The sequence below is a fragment of the Anser brachyrhynchus genome (assembly GCF_964034855.1).
Source record: "Anser brachyrhynchus genome assembly, chromosome: 6".
NCBI lineage: Eukaryota > Metazoa > Chordata > Aves > Anseriformes > Anatidae > Anser > Anser brachyrhynchus.
In genome coordinates this window covers 30,818,435-30,836,075 of record NC_137700.1, presented here as the reverse complement: position 1 = coordinate 30,836,075, position 17,641 = coordinate 30,818,435, and the positions used below count along the sequence as shown (strand labels likewise).

General features: G+C 64.4%; 1 protein-coding gene across 8 annotated transcripts in view; it reads right to left on the bottom strand.

Annotated features, from left to right (window-relative positions):
* Positions 1–1,356: 1,356 nt before the first annotated feature.
* Positions 1,357–17,641, bottom strand: part of KCNIP2 (potassium voltage-gated channel interacting protein 2) — a 32,748-nt gene continuing 16,463 nt past the window's right edge. For 2 of the 8 annotated variants that reach the window (XM_080597368.1, XM_080597367.1), the window contains exons 2-9: positions 5,832–5,931; positions 4,801–4,921; positions 4,546–4,615; positions 4,395–4,465; positions 4,035–4,142; positions 3,677–3,781; positions 3,378–3,440; positions 1,357–3,125 (exon numbers count right to left, since the gene is read on the bottom strand). In XM_080597368.1, the coding sequence (XP_080453494.1) occupies positions 3,078–3,125; positions 3,378–3,440; positions 3,677–3,781; positions 4,035–4,142; positions 4,395–4,465; positions 4,546–4,615; positions 4,801–4,921; positions 5,832–5,931 (686 nt within the window). In that variant the 3' untranslated portion in view covers positions 1,357–3,077. Of the gene's footprint in view, positions 3,126–3,377; positions 3,441–3,676; positions 3,782–4,034; positions 4,143–4,394; positions 4,466–4,545; positions 4,616–4,800; positions 4,926–5,831; positions 7,312–13,273; positions 13,636–16,103; positions 17,301–17,641 lie in introns of those variants that run through there. The other 6 variants (XM_080597372.1, XM_080597371.1, XM_080597366.1 and 3 more) reach the window with 5 other exon arrangements.

The following is a 17,641-nucleotide window of genomic DNA, read 5'->3' as shown; positions in this document are numbered from 1 at the left end:
GCGCCGCCGGCGCGCGGGAGCCGTGTGGGCGGGGCTGGGAGGGCGCATGCGCGGTGCTGGAGCGGCGCCGCTCGGCGGGGATCCCGCGAGCCCTGGCCTACTTTGCGCGGCACCGCCGCGCCCCGCAAGCTAAGCAGGGCCCGGCGGGGCTGGCGCGTGGATGGGAGACCGTCAAGAAAGCGGTGGGCAGAGGAGAAAGCCTATGTCAACCTTTAAAGCAGCAAAAATATTAATTGTACTCGGTGCTTACCTGCCGACCAGCTAAATTGTATAAGGAGACCACGGAAGGGTGAGGGAGGGAGAAAAGCACAGGATTTGTGTGGAAAACACCCAGGTACCTGGCACCGCTGCATGCAGATGGGGACACCTGGCTGGCTGTAAGGAGCTTGAGGCAGTCATCGTGCTCCCTGCTGTGGTCATCCCATAACAATCCCGAAGTGATAATTCCCCCAGAAGTGAGATCTCATCCTTTTATGCGATGCCTGTGCTCCCAGCAGCGCTCAGCCCGCTGCTGCCGTGAATCGCTGTCTCGGGCTGCCCCGCCGCCTCACGCCATTGCTTGGCTCCTTCCTCACGCAGCACGTTATTTTTCTTAGAAAGCAGGGGATAAAACCTGAAACAGAACAAGGCCACCCTTCTGGAGTCAGTAACCAACACCACACCACGCCAGGCTTTGCTGTTATCCCTCCCTTAAATACCGCCTCCTGACAAGGCCCACGGCAGCCTTGCCCCCTGCCATCCCAGTCCCCTCCCTGGCCCTGGGGACAAGGAGCGGAGGGACCCCGGGGGTGGCTTTATAGCAGCCCTGTGCCGCAAGAGGGCACGGCGAGCCCGCGGATGGCATCGCCCCAAATCAGCCGAACCCAGTTCTTACTGGGCAGGGGGGGTTAGAGAGGAGAAAATGCACCCAAATTCCCATCGCTGTATGCAGGCCCAGGCCATTGCCAGCAGCTCCAAATGGCCCCCGGGGAGCCAGAGGCTTTGGAAAGAGCAGGCTCACGGCTTTCACGGTCCCACAGTGGCAATTTCCCCCGTATCCAGAGCCCAGCCTGTTAAGACGTTTGTCTCTGCAGCTCTTTGCATTTAGCCATCACCTCCTGGAGCACAGAAGGCACGGTGCTGGAGGGTGTCACCATCCCACACTGGGATGTCACCATCCCTTTCTTAGTGCTGCTTTTTTTTCCTCTTTGTTTTGCTTCAGACCATTTTTTTTTCCCAGTTCTCAAGGCTGCACTTTCCCAAAGACCCTGTCCCCGTGCAGCCTTCCTTCACCCTATTAGAGCTGCCCCCCCACACAGGGCCCTATTTCCCCAGCCGCCCCATATAGCTGACAGAGGCAAAGACATACCAGAGGTGTGCATAGCGATCGTGGTTAGATTTTATTGTCTTTTTTTTTTTTTTTTAACCCATATTATTATTATTATAATACAAAATATACAGACTGGAGATGCCAAGCGGGTTGTGGGTCACCATGCCCTGGGACGGGGGGATATGGGGGTCACGCCATGCGACTGCAGCGTGAGGGAGGAGGCATCTGCTCCATGTGGGGGGGACGGGAGGGGTAGGGGTCGGGGTACCTGCCCTCCCACCCAGGAGCAGGGCGGTGAGATGAAGAACATGTTGAATGAACCTAAAAAACACGGCACATCTGCAAGAGCTGGGCCAGGAGCGGTCCCGGTGGGGGTCAGCCCCATAGCTCAGGGCCCCGTGGGGCGGTTCGAGCTCTGACACCAGGGGCTCAGCCTGGGTGTGGGGCCCGGCCAGATGCTGGCCTTGCTGGCCCCGTCCCTACCCATCCCAGCTGCCCCTCAGCTGCTCGGGACACGGGGCTGGAGCAGCAGAGCCGGGGCTCCGGGCTCGGGCACGTCCCCAAACCCATGGGGTTGCACAGAGGGGCTGGTGTGGGGTCATTAGCCCACGACATCCCCATCCCAGATAGGACTTGGAGGTGTACGTGGGCAGGACAGGCGCACCTGTGCACACCCAGCTCCCAGGAGCTGTTGGTGACAAACGTGGAGAGCCCCAGCACCCTGCTCCATCCCCAGGGCCCTCAAGGAGGTTACACCTTGGGGCACGGCCATGATGGGAGAGGGGGCTGAGCCCGCTCTGCACAGCATCAGATCCTGCCTTGACTCTCTCCTGCCCCCCAGCACCAGGCAGCACCAGTGGGGACGCCCAGCCACTAGGTGTTCAGCCTGCTGGCATGGCCACAGCGTGCCAGGAAAGAGCAGGGTATGGGAGCAGGTGAGGACAAGCAGGAAAGTCCCAATACAGCCCCCCCGTGCTGCAAACACTGGCAGGAGCACAGCTGTGATGCCCAAGGACCAGCGTGGCCACAGCCAGAGCTGCTCTCCGCGTCCCAGCTGCGTGTCCTTGGGTATGGGGTGAAGGGGCTGAGGCTGCAACCCCCTTCCCAGCCCTGCTCTGCATCCTCCCTCCTGGGAGGCATCATGGGGTCCCTGCAGTCCCCTTCTCCCCCAGCCAAGACCCTAACCAGGTCCCCCAGGAGCAGGGTTTGCTGCCCACAGCTCACACAGCAATTAACCCTGGGTGGACAAGGAGAGGGACCAGCGAGGAGGGTGCCTCCTGTCCCACGTACAGGACATGTCCCCATGTCAGGGCATGGCTGGGGCAGGGGAGAAAGCCGAGGCACTGGTGCCCGCTGCAAGACTCTTTATTAGTTCCTAGACAGTGGTGCTGGAGGGTTTGGGCTGGAGCCAGCGCTGGGGCTCCTGGGGAGGGTTGGGGTGTGGGGGCTGTGGCTACCTGGGATGCTGTGCACGGGGGAGCCCCTACAGCAACCCGAGGATGCAGCATTCCCTCAGGGATCGGGTGCAAGGATGCCCGCCAAGGCCAGATGCATGCCCTGTGCTAGTTGTGCCCACACGCCAGCATCTGGGGGCACCTGCGTGGGGCCCCCTGAGGAAAGCAGGGCCGGCCCAGGGGGAGGGAATGTCCCGGTGCCGACCACATCTCCGGGTGGCAGCCAGCAGCGGGGAGGCTCGAAGGAGAAGTCGAGAGAGAAGCAGGTTCTGGGCCCGGTGGCAGGAGAGCTCAGCTGGAGGCAGGTCCGGGAGCTAGATCACGTTGTCGAAGAGCTGCATGGACCGCATGATGTTCTCGTCCTGCGGGGAGGAGCGGGGGGATTGGGGCACAGAGCGGCTCTCGGGGCAGCTCTCCCCAAACCTGGTGTTACCCCATGGCTCCCGTCGGGCAGCTCTGACCCACGGGACGGGAGCTCCAGGGATTACAAGCAGCGTTCAAGCTCTGCTGGGATGCCCAGTCCTTCTCATCCTGAGCAGAGCTGGGGGCGCGGAAGGGTCCCCCAGGGGACAGGGAGGTGGCCCAGCCCCAGAGCTTTTTGGTGGTGGCTTTACCTTCTGGCAGGACTCCAGGAACTCCTCGATCGTCACCACGCCGTCTTTGTTTCGGTCCATTTTCTGCAGACAAGCACAGCATGGAGGGCATGGCAGGGAGGGCCCCAGCCCAGCCCTGGTCCCACGGGGGCTGGACACAGCACACCCACCCTGAGCCCCCTCAAGCACCAGGCAGGACCAGGGTGACATATTCTTGTCCCGGCTCCAGCACTGCTGCTCGCTCCAGCCCCTTTCATCCCCAGCATGGGCCGTTCTCTGCGTGCCAGGTTTGGGGCAGGCACCACAAAGCCCCCGCTCACCTGGAAGAAGTTCTCCACGTGCTCCCGCGGCGCCTCCTCCCGCATGGCCGGGTAGGTGTACTTGCCCATCATGTCGTAGATGGACTTCATGATGTCCAGCATTTCCTAAAGGGAACGGAGCAGGGCTACAGGGTGGACACGGGGCTCTGCCTCCGCCCAGTCCCCAGCCCTTTGGGGTCCTGTTCACGTCCCCAAAAGACCTGCGAGGTGCTCGAGTGCATTCCTGCACGCGGCGTGGCTCACGAAGCCCGCACCCACCCGCCACCCCAGAGACACGCCGGTGCTGTGGGGTCGGGGGGGCCTGACCCCATACACAGACCTGTTCGTAAAGCCGAGCTAGGTGGATATCAGCACCCACCTCTTTGGTGATGCAGCCGTCTTTGTTCAGGTCGTAGAGGTTGAAGGCCCAGTTCAGGCGGTCATCAATGGTGCCCCGCAGGATGATGGAGAGCCCGGACACAAAGTCCTGCAAGGACGGGAGGAGGGGGGGGGGTGTTTACAGCGATGGGGGGGGGCTCAGGGACGCTGTGCATCTTTCACCCCACCCAGAAAAATTATTTTTTTTATATTGCTTTTCACTGTTTTTCCCACTTCCTCAGGGAATTTAACAAACTCCCCCAGCACCTGTGAAGCTGCACACCCGTCTGGGCCGCCCAGCCCGCGGTACCCAAATGGATCGGCCCCCCCCCAGCCACCCCCCAGCCCCTCCTCGGCTCACCTCGAAGCTGACGGAGCCGTCGTGGTCGGTGTCGAAGGCGTTGAAGAGGAAGGTGGCGTACGTGCTGGAGTCTGGGGGAGGCGGACAGTGAGGGGGGGGGATGCCAGCCCCACGGCCCCGCGGGGGCACGGGGATGGGGACCTGCACTTACCTCCCTGCGGGAAGAACTGTGAGTAGATCTGCTTGAAGTTCTCTTCGTTAACGATGCCGCTCGGGCACTCCTGCCAGGGGAAATCACGGTGTCACCCCATCAGCGTGGGGCTGGCTCGGGGTTCCCTTTCCCTAAAGGCCCTGCAGTTCCCCCCCCCCCCATCCCCAAAGACCTCCTGGATGCTGCTTTCACCTCCAAGCCTTCACAAGCCCTGGGCACCAGCCAGGACACGAAGCACCCCCGAGGGCTACTCACGTTCTTGAAGCCTCGGTACAGGACCTGCAGCTCCTTGCGGGTGAACTTGGTCTGCTCCTGGAGCTGCTCCAGCCCCTCGGGGCGGTGGCAGACGGTGGAGAGCTCAAACTCATCCTCGACGCTGTCTGCAAGGAAGCCGGTGGGAGAGAGGGCGGCTGAGGCCAGCGCCGCGCTGCGGGCAGGAGATGCGCTTTGCACCGCACGGCCCCCAGTGCCCGCTCAGGGCGGCAGCTTTTTGGGGTGCCCTGCTGAGCCAGGGCTGGGTGTACGCCAGGAGGGGATGCTCGGAGACAGCCTGGGTGGCACCGGGCTGCTGCCCCCCCTCCAGCCCAACGTACGGCCCAGGCTGGGTGTGAAAAAGCCCCCGGTGCATCTGCCCCACGGAGCTGAGACCCTGGATGCCCACATGTCCGTGCTGCACTGGGATTCGTATCTGGCAAGGGGGCTGCCCCCCTCCCCAAACATCCCCCAGCCTTGTCTGGACCCCATCCTGCCCTCTGCGCCCCCCCTCTCCACCCACATCTCCCCATCCCCATCCCTTCATCCCTGCCCCCCCATACTCACCTTTTCCCTGCGGGGGGGCTCAGCTCGTACCGTGGGGCAGGGAGACCCCCGGTCAGGCTCTCCCGAAGTGCCAAACGCACCCAGAGCAGGTTGGGGGGGCTCTGTCCCTGCTCAGCCCCCTCCCTCCCCATCGCACCTCCATCTCTGTACCAACACCGAGCTTCCAGCCACATCCCCCAGCCCTTCAACCGGCACCGGGGCGGGGGGGGTCCTGCCACCCCCAGCTGGCTCCAAAGAGGGTCCAACCACCGTGCATCCCTTGGCAGCCACTCCAGGGCGCTGGAAGGGGGTAAAAACAGCCCGGGAGCAGGCAAGGAGCGAGGTGGGTGCAGAGCCCATCGGATCGGACCCCTCCGGGGGCAGGATTGATCCTGACCCCCCACCCCCCCCCAAAGCCGCGGGGCAGGGGGGGCGGCAGCCAGCAGCCCGGCTGGGGACACACACACACAAAGGCAAGAAGAAGCAACTTGCTTTCGCTGAGCGAGGGGATGGATTTGGGCCGGCAGCAGGGCAGCAGTTTGAGGAATCGCTGCTTCAGCGCTTTTTTAGTTTGGCCCGGCGGGTTGCCTGGAAGAAAGAAGGAGTCACCGAGCAGAAGAAGAGTTAACAGAGCAGCGGCCCCCGGACCCGGGGCGTCCGGCGGGGGGGCGAGCGGGGCCGCAGGCAGCTCATGCACACGGGGACACGGAGCAGGGAGGCAAAGCCCAGCCCAGGCTCTGCTCGGCCTTTCTGCTCCATCCCAGGACCAACCCGGTGCTGCTGCTTCCCGTCTTGGAAGGGCCAAGGGCTGAGCACCCACGCCCAGCACCGCCGTGCACCCATGGGAGCACGCCAAGGATGCAGCAGAGATGCCCAGCAGCCCAGGGGACGGCAGGGCCAAGCTCTGCCCGTTGGCCCCAAAGCCAAATGCTGCTCCCCGGGGACCTTCCCGCACAGGGCTGTTGAGTGTTGAGCTCCAGCCGGCATCCTCACGGGGTGCTGCACCCTCCCCGGGGCGCAGGGCCGGGTTTGGTCCCGCCGGCCCTCGAGAGCCGAACGCGAAGCATGCGCCCAGCCCAGCCATGCAGCCCCGCTGCCACGTGCACCCCGAGCCCGGGACCCTGGGTGGGGACAGCCAGGAGGGGACGGGGAGCGGGGCTTTTGCCTTTTCCAGGGGTCCCCCGCATCACCCTGGCCACTGCCATCGCTTCTGGGTGGCCCTGATTAAACAGCGGGTCCCCTTGCTCTGCAATCCCCCCCCGCCACCCCCTCTATGCCCCATCCTGACCCCACTGTTGGCCCACGGCCACGCACCCGCTCCCCCCTTCGCCCAGGGCCCCGCAGGCTGCTGCAAGCCAGCAAACGGCGCAGGATGAGCAGCGCGGGCGGGGAGGGGAGGAGGAGGAGGGGAGGAAGGCCGTGCTGGGCTCCAGCCCCTGAAGGCAGGCAGGTGATGGGCTGGGAGGTGCAAAGTCCCTTTGAACTCACGGCAGGGCAGGTGGCACCAAGGCTTTCAGGTGATGGAGATGGCTCTAAGAGTCAGTGGCCAAGGCAGCAGGACGTCACACAAATGTCACACGAAGCCACTCAGAGAGGGCAGAGGGTGACAGAGGCAAGGGTGAGGGCCAGCACCTTGGTGCTGGCAGGACCACATAGCCTGGTCCCGTCTACAGATGAGGAAAGAGGTTTTTTTCCTTCCTCAAAGTGGGCATCAGTTGTGCACAAAGCATGATTTTTGCCCCAGCTACTTTTATGGGGTTTAATTCGCAGAGGGACATCGAACCTTCAGCCTGCCAGGGATGCTCCGGACCCAGGCCTGTCCCCGGCAGAGCCGAGCCGCGGGACCAGCCCTGGGGGTTCGGAGCAGCCCCAGGATGGGACGGGATGGACGGACAGAAGGACACGCAGCGCCGGTGGAGGGTGGGAGGAAACCACACAGCGAGAGATGCAACAGAGAGTAAACCGTGGTTGGACTCACAGGGGCAGCAGGTATAGGCACGTGCAGTAGGTCAGGTCGGGTGCAAGTTACACTTTAGTTTGTTATAAAGAAGGAAAAAAGAAAAAAAAATAATAATGTGGGCATTTTCTTAAGGAGGAAACCAAACAGGGCACGATTCCGGGGGACCCGGGGCAGGGGAGGGAGCGGGTTCAGCACATGCAGCTTAACAAGGAGAGGGGCGACCGGGGCTGGGGCTTTGCTGTCCTGGCTTTGGTGCGCCCGAGGGCTCTGCTGGGGACGACACGCTGTCCCCTTGCTGTCCCCAGCACCCTGGCTCTGGCAGAGGACGGGGAGCATCGCCCCGCCGCTGCCAGCCCTCAGCACACGGCTCCTTTCCAAGTGTCCCCGAGAGCTGTCGAGTGGCTGGCACGGAACGAGCAAACAGCGAGCGCTGCCGGTGGTTTATCTGCCACGGGAGGCCTGCCGGGTTAAGTGGCTTGTCGCCTCCCATGCATCACTCCACGGCCCAGCGACTTCAAAACGCACGCACCAACCGAGCCTCCGACTCTGGGTGGCATCTGCAGGGAAAGGGGTTCCCCATCCCCACCTCCACGTGCCGAAACGACGCCTGATGGGCACGGGCTCTGCGAAGGGACCCACGGACCCAGCTCTGTGCTGACCCCCAGCAGCTAATGAGCTCTTGGGGCCGGATCCAGATCATCCTGCAGGGCTGGCGTTCCTTTTCCCCGAGCCTGGGCTGCTCCCTGGTGTCTCCAGAGAGGAAGCAGGACCTGGGGCAGCCCCATGTGTAGCCACATCCCTGCCCTCCCTGGGGAGCCATGGCCACCAGCATCCTCCTGGTGACAGCAGATCTGCGGCTGGGGAGACCTGGTCACAGCACCCTCCTGCTGGAGGAGACCCTACAATAACACACCCGCAGGCAGTGCCAGAACTCCCCCTTGCTCTCCATAACCCATAACACACGCTCACAAGGCAGAGACCGAGCTGCGCCAGCCGCCGGGGGTGCAGGATGAGTCCTGCAGCAGCAGCAGCTCTACAAATGGCCCTCATCACTCAGCGGTGACAGATTCGAGCGTAACAGGGCCCGAGGTGCTTGCCGTGGCTGCGAGGGCCAGGAGGCACCAGACGGTCATCCATTAGGAGTGAAATCAGGGCTGGCATTGCCCGGGGAACAGTCCCCGTCCTGGGGGTGGGCACCCAGAGCAGCAGGGCAGAGTCCATGGGACAGCCAAGCTGGGATACAGGTGCCAGAGAACAGCGGAGCCCTACAAAACCCCTGCGCAGGGACACGTCCTGCCCCATCCATCCTGCCTATCGCCCCTATCCACACATCCTCCGTTCCGTCTCTCACCCCGAGATCTGCCAGCACGGAGGGGAGGCCATCCGCAGCCCCTTCCCCTCGCAGCATCCTCAGCACCGGCTGGGACGGGGCAGAGGGAGACTCACGAACCCCAAATCGCACCCGCACAAGGTCTGCCAGCATCTATCTTCATCCGAGACAGGGCTGCTGGTGGCACAGAGCAGGAAGGCAGCCAGAGGAGGCGAGACAAGCCGGAGCACTGAGCAGCTCTCCGCACTCCTGCCCTCTCCAGACACAAGCAACAGGTCCTGCATCCCTCGCCCTGACGTATTTGGGGTCCTTGTGCTGGCTGCATCCAGCCCTGCCCTCAGCACCCACTTCCCCACGCAGGGAGCGCAGCACTCGCTGCAGCCCATTGCCCCTCGGGCAGGATGAAGGGGCCGGGGGCTCTTTCAGCCACGCTCCCCCCAGAGGCACCAACCCTGCAGCAGTGGGGGAGCTTTCCCCACGCGGTGCTGTACCCCACAACCATCCCGCCCTGTCCCCAGCTCCTACACCTCTCCCCCAGCACTTTTCCCCACCATCTGTCAAAGCAACCCCAGACCCCAACACTCCTGATAGCCTCCGTCCCCCCCGCATAACTGCACCCCAATACCATCCCCCAGCCTCATGCTCCCAGATACCCCACTCCCTGGCATCCTGCACCCCAACACCCCACATCCCAATGCCCCATATACCCCCACCCCAGCATCTTTGTTACCCTTACACCCTGATGCCCCCCAACACCCAAGCACCACAACGCTCCCAAACACCTCACACCCCAACCCCCAGACACCCCAATGCCCCCAGACGCCCTAGGCACCATCCTACACCCTAATGCCTCCCAAATGCCCCAAAACACACCAAGCCTCCCCTGAGCACCTCGCAGCTCCTGTGTACATGCTGTGCACGTGCTGTCCTGGGACAGGAGGCAGGGAGCAACTCCACCACAACACCCCCATCCCATTGCGCCCCCGTCCCCATTTTCACCCCCGTCCCCATTTTCGTCCCACCTCCCCCGGTCAGGTCGATGATGCCCAAGGCGTGGAGCAGCTTGAGGCTGGAGCAGAGCAGCAGGATGATGCCCACCGTTTGCAGCCCCTGAGGGTCCCAGGGTGTCCCATTAACCGACATCCCCCCGCCGTGCAGCCCCAGCTGGTCCGGCAGCAGCGGACCTGGTGAGGCAGGAGAGGGCAGGGCAGGGGAGGGGAGGGGAGAGCCGCCTCGGCCCTCCCTCTCCCCGCCCCAGCACCCTCCGGGGTCCCTCGGGGCACCCAGGGGAGGGCAGAGCCCGTGCATGGACCCAAGGGACTTCAGGGCCAGCTCTGAGCCCAGATCCCACAGGCACCCCACTGTTGGTCATCTCCACACCCCCGGCCCTAAAAGCCATGCTGTGGGGCCGCAGAGCGGGTGCCAGCGCAGGCACAGATTGCATGTCAGGCTGTCCCTGCCTGCCACCCCACAAGCAACGTGTGGTGGCAAAGACCCCAGAGCCAAGCTGTGCACGGGCACCCCCCCAAGCTCCCCGCTCACCGTAATGGGATGGTACTGTGCCCCATCCCACACCACCAAACCCGTCCCAACACCCTCCCATACCCTCTGAATTTCCCGTTTTATCTCTAGCCTGCGATTTTCTCACCTCCTCGTGGCCGAGGGACCTCCCTGCCCCTCCGTCACAGCCCGCCCCTGGTGCAGGACGCAGCCCCGTTTCCAGCCGTGTCCCCTCGCTCCCCTCACCGGGCACATCAGCAACACACAGCGAGAGCCCGGCCGGAGGGAATCGGGAGGGAAGCAGGGTGAAAAGTGATTAACGCGAGGCCGGAGGGAGAAGAGATTCAACAAGCTAATTACGTCTGGCTGGGCTGAGCGGGACGTGACACCGCTGCACGCCGCAGGCACCACGGTCCTCGGGGACGCTCAGTGCTGGAGAAGTGCCCCGGTCCGGCCCCAGCTGCAGGGCTTACAGGCAAGGGGTTCAGGATATGGGGCCAGGTCCTGAAATGAGGGCACACACCCCAGCCCCAGCTTCCATAGGTCGCTGCCCCTTTCCATCCCTCTTTGTGAGCAGCTCTCTCCTGATTCAGCCGCCAGTCCCTGCCCAGACCAGCTGAAAGCCCCTGGGAAAGGCAAGGCAAAGGCTAAAGCTGCCGTGCACGGGGAAATCCCTGGTGCATCCCAACCCAGGGACCCCCAGACTTCAACCTGGAGCACCTGTAGCCACGCCAGGCTGGGATTTGGTGTTCCAAGAACTCCCCCAGCTGCAGCCAGCTCTCTCTGACCTCTCCAGGACCGCCCAACCTGCCGGGATCGGTGACACCCTGACCCCCGGGGACCCCTGGCACCATGCCCCAAAGAGCTGGTCCTTCCCGCGGCCGAGGCACTGCACTCCTGCCAAAGGCATTCCTGGAAAGCAGGAGGAAAACGGGAGGAAAGCAGGGCTGGGCGCAGGGCTTGGCGTTCTCCAGCACCGTGGGGATGCTCGAGGCCTCGCAGCCTGGATGCGGGCCTGGTGCATGGCCCCCATCCTCTACTTTTTCCCTCCCCAGAGGGATGTTTACCCTGAGTTAGGCACCAGGAGGATGCTCTGGAGGGGCTCAGCGTCCTACCCAGCCCCACATCCTCAACAACATCCAGCCCCTCGAGGAGGGCAGTGGCCAGCTCACCCCATGCTGGGGGCTCTCCAAGACGACCCCCTCCTGCCCACCTTGGGGCCAAGGCACTCATCGCCCTGCCGCTTACAGCCTGCAGCTTCATCTAACGTTCACCCGAGGCTCGCTTACGCGGGCGGCTCTCCCAGCCTTTTATCTGCCTGCCCGCCCCTCCTCCCAGCCAGGCCCAATTGCTCCTCGCTGAATTATTGATACCGCACTTCGGGAGCCAAAATCAATAGCGTTTTTTCGTCGCCTGCCCCTCCCAAGCGTTCGGCCAGAGCGGGCTTTTGGCAGGGGCTGGGAGCAGCGCAGTGCCTGGCGGCACCCAGGGCTGGGGCCAGGCTGGTGGCACTGTGGCGAGGCCTGGCGGTGATTAACCGGCTGATAAACAACGCTGGGGCCGTCATCGACCGCCCTGACATCCTGAAGCGCAGCGCACCCATGGGAGATGGCGGCGGCTGCTTCCAGCAAACACTGGACGTGATGCCAAGGAGGACGTGCAGCTGCGAACGGGTTCCTCAGGGCCTCATCCCGCTGATTCTGGGAGCCCACCAAGGCTGGAGACCCCCAAACCTCATCCCACTGCCCGCTGTGGTCCCCCCGGTGTTGGGGACAGGGTCTCGCTGCAAGATGCTCCCCTTGGGGATGGGGTTTTTTGTAGGTCTCCTCCTCCGGAGCTCCATCCTCAGCCCACCACCACGGCCCCAGTACAGCACCAACACAGCCTGGGCACTGGGATGGGGCAGGGGGGCCCAGCCATGGCCCCAGCACCCCCAGGCAGGGGAAGCAGAGCCACAGGCGGTGTCGATGGCCCCAAGCGGATGGCAGGGCCCCATATCCATTAGCGGCTCCGAGCCATTAGTGTAGGGTTTCAGGCTCTTTGCGGTCCCTGGGCTGTCGCTGCCAGCCCGGCACGGCTGGTAAACAACAGCCAGGCAGGGGACTCAGCATTTATCCACCCCAAACACCCCCTGGGATGATCCCCAGAGAGCAAAGCATCCTACCTGCCACCTCCTGAGCCCCGGGGGGTGACCCAGCTCCCGCCACAAGGCACAGCACCCAACGCACAGCACCACGACCCAGCTCGATGTCGGAAATCCCAGCCCTGCCCCGATTTTCTGCCTCTCAAGCAGGGCGTTCCTCGCTCCTGCCTTCCCCTGTTTGGTGATGGAGCAATTGCTGCCAACGCGGGGCACCTGGGCCCCCCTCCTGTCCTTACAGCTGGGCAAATCCCTGTGCTCCCCGGTGTCCCCGCGCCGCACGGTGATACCACGTCCTCCTGGGGCTGAGGGAGGACTGAGGGTTTCAGGGGTGTGCCACCATCCCTCCCGTCCCCTCTGGAGGACACAGGACCCCTTCCCTGCCTCCTGCCTCGGACAGGCAGTGTCACTTGGGGGGGACGTGGAGCGTCCCCAGGGGACAGAGGAGCAGGGCTCAGCCGCACGGGTCCAGGGCCAGCTATCCTGTGCCTCCCAGCAGGGTTGGGACCGGGGGGGTTCCTCTTTACCTCCCCGTCCCCAAAGTAGCTCGGAGTCAGCGTGCTGCCGAGCAGCCTCGACCAGCACCACCAATTCCAGTACAAAGATTTGGGTAGCTGCAGGGGGAAACAAAAGCAGAGGAACGGGGAGAAACCAGGGTCTGAATCACCCCCTGGGCACGGCCATCCCCTGCCCCAGCACCCCACCAAACTCAGCAGACGCCCCACCAGCCCTGTGCCACACCAGGTCCTGCCCCTCCCCACGTCCCCATACACCAGGACCCTGCACGGGGTGGGCAGGACACCCCACACCGACGCTGGGACCCCCTTGCTCGCCCCTACGAGCTGCAGACACCACGTCCCAGCACTCCACAGCCATCCCAAGGGCATCATTTGGGGCGGCTCTGGGGTTCCCCGCATGGCCAGGTCCCCTGGGGGGTGGGCACCCCTCTGATGTCCCCCCCGTGTCCCCAGGAGGGGCCAGCACCCCCCGCACCGGTTACCTTCCAAGGACACGGGCTCGAAGAGGCCAAACTGCTCCAGCACCTTGACGAAGAGGACCAAGACCACCAGCACCGCGATCATCTCGAGGCCTTCCAGGTTCATGGTGGGGGCGTCTCATGGCCCCGCGCCCCCGTCCCCCCTCCCCGCCGCCCGTCCTGGAGCCCCCTCACCCCGACGCAGCGGCTGCCGGACCACGCATCCCTGGGAACCGCTGTCCCCAAGGGGGGGGGTGGTGGCTGTCACCCCTCTTCTTGGGGACGTCTGGGGGCGAGCAGGGGGTCAGCACGGGGCTGTCACGGGCGGCTCCAGGAGCTGAGAGCCAACAGCCCGGGCAAAGCAGGGCCGTGCCTGCGCGTGAGAGCGGAGAGAGGCCAAGCGGGGGGGGGTGGGGGGTGGCGGGCTGGGGGGGCAGGAGGCATGCCCTCCCATCCCAATGACACCACCGCCATCGATTTGCTTAATGCAGTTGCTAAGGAAACGGGCCGCAGATATTAAAAGGCATTCGGTTCCCGGGGGGGGGCGGGGGGGGGGGACACACGTTGGGGACAGGACGCTGGGCACCGGGTAAACATCCAGGACGGGGATGACTCAGGTTTGTCCTCTGCGCCCCCCCTCGTGCCCCATGGGGACCAACCTGGCCAGCACCCCGAGGGGCCAGGCCCCCACAACCCTCACCTGGGGACAGGCTGGTGTCCCGTCTGGATGGCACCGGTGGCATAGGGCTGGCCAGGTGCTGAGCAGTGGGACCAGCACCCAAAAACCACAGGGTGGTGGCGGCCGCACCCCAAACCTCTTCATCTGCCCCCACTGCCCGGTCCCCACCCCAAAGGAGCCCCCTAAGATGTGTCCCCACTTCCAGGAGCATCCAGACCCAGCAACAGGCAGCAGAGGGGGGGAGGCAGGGGCTGCCCCCACGTCCTCCCGACCCCCGGGGCAGGATGGAGCCCGGGGCACGGGGAGCCCGAGGGACCCGGCCAAGGTCACGCAGCAGCGGGCGGAGGAGCCGGGCATCCGAGTGCCTCCAGCAGGCAGCCAGCGGGGCTATATTTAGCTCCCATGCATTTTTTACAGCATCCCAGCCCTTGCTCCAAGGGTGGCCCGGTCCCACGTGCGGGGACAAAGCAAGAGCTGCCCCGGCACTGGTGAGGAAAGCGGGGAGCGGGGCCGCCCGCCAGGAGCCTGCTGTTCTGCAGGGCCAGATCGGGGTGGGGTGGCCATGCCCAGGCTATAGGGCAGCCCCCTGCACAGCTATAGGGTCCTTCCACCTCCTGCAGATGGGACCACAGGGCAAACATGTCACCAGGGGATGAAATATCACGCCGGGACACGGGTGGTACCTGCTGGGCAAAGGGGACGGCGGAGGTGCTTGATGCTGGCAGCTCCCAGCGGGGTCACCCCACACCAACCTCCCCCCAGGCCCCACAACCAGCCCAGGAGCTGCAGGTTTGTCCCCTGGCAAGGAGGTGGCTCCGTCCCAGGTGGCAGGGTGGCAGGGCCACCTAGCGGCTCCGTGCCACCGGGCTCGGCGTCTCCTCCAGCCCCGGGGCCTCCGCCGCCAGCAGAAGATGCCAGCGATGCATCACAAGTGGCTTGGGGAGAGCAACGAAAGCCCTCCCCGGGGAAGCATCCCTCAGGCTGGAAGTTTGCAGGGCTGACAGCTCCTGTTCTTGGAAAGCGGCGAGTTTCCAGGCACTGAGGCTGGACTCTGCCAGCAGCAGCGGGGCTGGCTCCCAGCTTCACCTCTGCCCCGAGTGACTCCTCTGGGGACAGGGTGGCACTGGCCTGTTGCACTCTCGGAGGAAGTTTCCCCCTGAAGCAAACTGCGTTTTTTTTAAAGCCGCTTCTCTCGCTGAGCCCTGCCTGCATCCACCCGATCCTCTCCCCAAGCCTCCGGCTGCTCCCACGACTGGCGGCTGTCCCATGTGCTACGAGACTATTTAAGCAACCTAATTTTGGCCAGAAACAGCCCGAACACCCCCAGAGGAGCCCCTCCAGCCAGGACTTGTCCCAGGAAAGAGGGTCAGCTCCTCTGCAAGGGAATTGTCCCCCAGCTGGGGCCGCCCTGAGGACGGAGGGGACACATGGGGCAAACCCATGGAGCCAGACCCACCGCCACCTCCGAGGGATGCTCAAATGGGCAGCCAAAACCCGCACACCCCGGCAGAAGTGGGACAGGGCTGTGCCCCCCAGCCCCCCCAGGAGCATCAGGCCCAGCGTTCGGCCACGCCATGGGAAGAGCCCGGAGGCCCTGGCAGATCCGTGCCGGCAGAGGTCACACGGGTGGATGGATAAATGTGTGCCCCGGGCAGGAGAAGCTCTGCACAGCCCCGGACACGCAGTGCCAGGGCCACCTCTCGTGTCACAGCCCGCTGCTTGCCTTGGGGTGTCACCGTGCCACGCACCCAGCGTGTACATCCCACCGCAGCGGGGTTCGCCAGCAAAACTGGGACCCCCGCGACCGCCCACAGCCCAACACAGCAGGTGAGGAGCCGAGATGTAGGTCATGCCCAAAGGGACCAAGAGCCCTAAAACACAAGTTGGGGCCCCCGGCATCACCAATTTGCTCCGAGGTGGAACGGGAACCGCCGGGGTGCTGCCTGCATCCCCATCCCACTGCACGGGGTGGAGGTACCCGGACGCCCCCGCAGCAGGCACCGGCTGCTCTCACGCAGCAGGACCAGGACAGGAGGTGACCAAGTGACTCAGGAGGACAACGAGGTGCCCCAGGGAGAGGTCCCTGATGTCTCTCTCCCACACCAAGTGCCCAAGTCACCCCGCCACCTGGCTTGTGGAGGGGACGGGATGGCCCCCGTGTCCCCAACCCCGTACCTTCGATGCCGCTGATGATTTTGAAGCAGCGGGTGGTGAACCAATAAGAGATGAGGAGGAGGATGGCGATCAGGGAGGCATAGAGCAGGCTGTCATTGTGCAGGGATGTCCTCTCCATGGCTCCATCCCCAGCACCCGCTCAGCACCCCCAGCCCAGCCCCACCACGCTATCTGGGGCAGCCCTGCCCCGGCAGCCCCCGCCGCGGGAGCCGGCCACGGCGGGCAGGGAGGCGGGCACGCAGGCAGGTAATTGGGGGCGGCGTGTGAGAGCCAGGCTCCCAAACCAATTACCTTAATTGTGCTCAGGCAGCACATGGCAAACAGTTAAAAATAACCCTGCCGGCCCCGGGGGGAGCCTGGCACCATCAGGCAGAACAGCGAAGCAGGGGGCCGAGGGGGGCTGAGCACGGGCAGGGCTCGCTACACGTGTGGCCATCGCCGTGGCACGAAGGCTGCTCCGAGTTTGCCAGCTCCTGGTGACCCCCGCAGGAGGATCACAGGCTGAGGAAGGGCTCAGCTCCTCGATGTTGCCCCGCCGGAGGAGCTGGGAGTCCTGGAAACTGGGATCCCCCGGGGGGGATGATGCTGCAGCCCAGCAGCAGCCAGTGCCGGGATGTCCGCCGGGATGCGCGTGCCCGTCCTTGCTGCAGACACCGCGCCTCGAAGGAAGGCATCTCTGCATCAGCCTTGCCTGCCTGGAGAGCTGGGTCTGGCGGAGAGGTGCAAGAATCTCATCCCCTGACCCCCTGCGTTTGGGATCAGCCTCATCTTTTTTCATCTTGGAGCCAGACCCACCTGCCTGGCTCCTGTCCTGCAATGCCAGGGGACAACTCACGAGCCCCAAACCCCACGGGACAACCCGCACGCATGCCTGAGACACCTCCAGTCCCCAAACCACTCTCAGCCCCATCGGCCACCCCACGGGACACGTACCTGGGGAAGATGCCAGACCCAGGTGTTTCACCCCAACGCCTCCCTGCGCACGAGACGTCCCATCCCCAGCCCTGCAGCTACCCCAGGGACGTGGCCACCCCACGTGGGGCGAGGAGCACGGCATCACCCCGCATGCCAGTACCCCCAGCACATTCCCATGGCTCGGCAATGGAGAGAGGGGCATGGCCCTGGCGCAGCCCTGGCAGGACGTGCACCCAGGCTGGCACCGTGTCTGTGCCACCCGTCCCACTTTGGGCTGTGACAGTAACAGCCGGGAAGCATTCCCCCCCCCCCCAGCCACCCCCACCTCGGTGCTCCGGCGCTGCCAGAAGCCCGGCCCTGCCACCCAGCTAAAATTAACCCCCCCCCCGCCAGCCACCTGCTGTGTATAAATAGCAGTGCCCAGCAGCAGGGTTTCTTGCCCCAAAGCAGCTCTGTTCGCACCGTGTGCCAGGGGCGCACGCGGGACAAAACCCAGAACTGGTTCCCGTCCCCATCCTCCAGCAGCTGGGCACGGGATGCTGCTGGAGAGAGGGAGCAGGCTGGGGGGGAGCAGGGTTTTCACCCATTTTCCAAGGGAACCATCTCTTAGGGGAAAATCACAC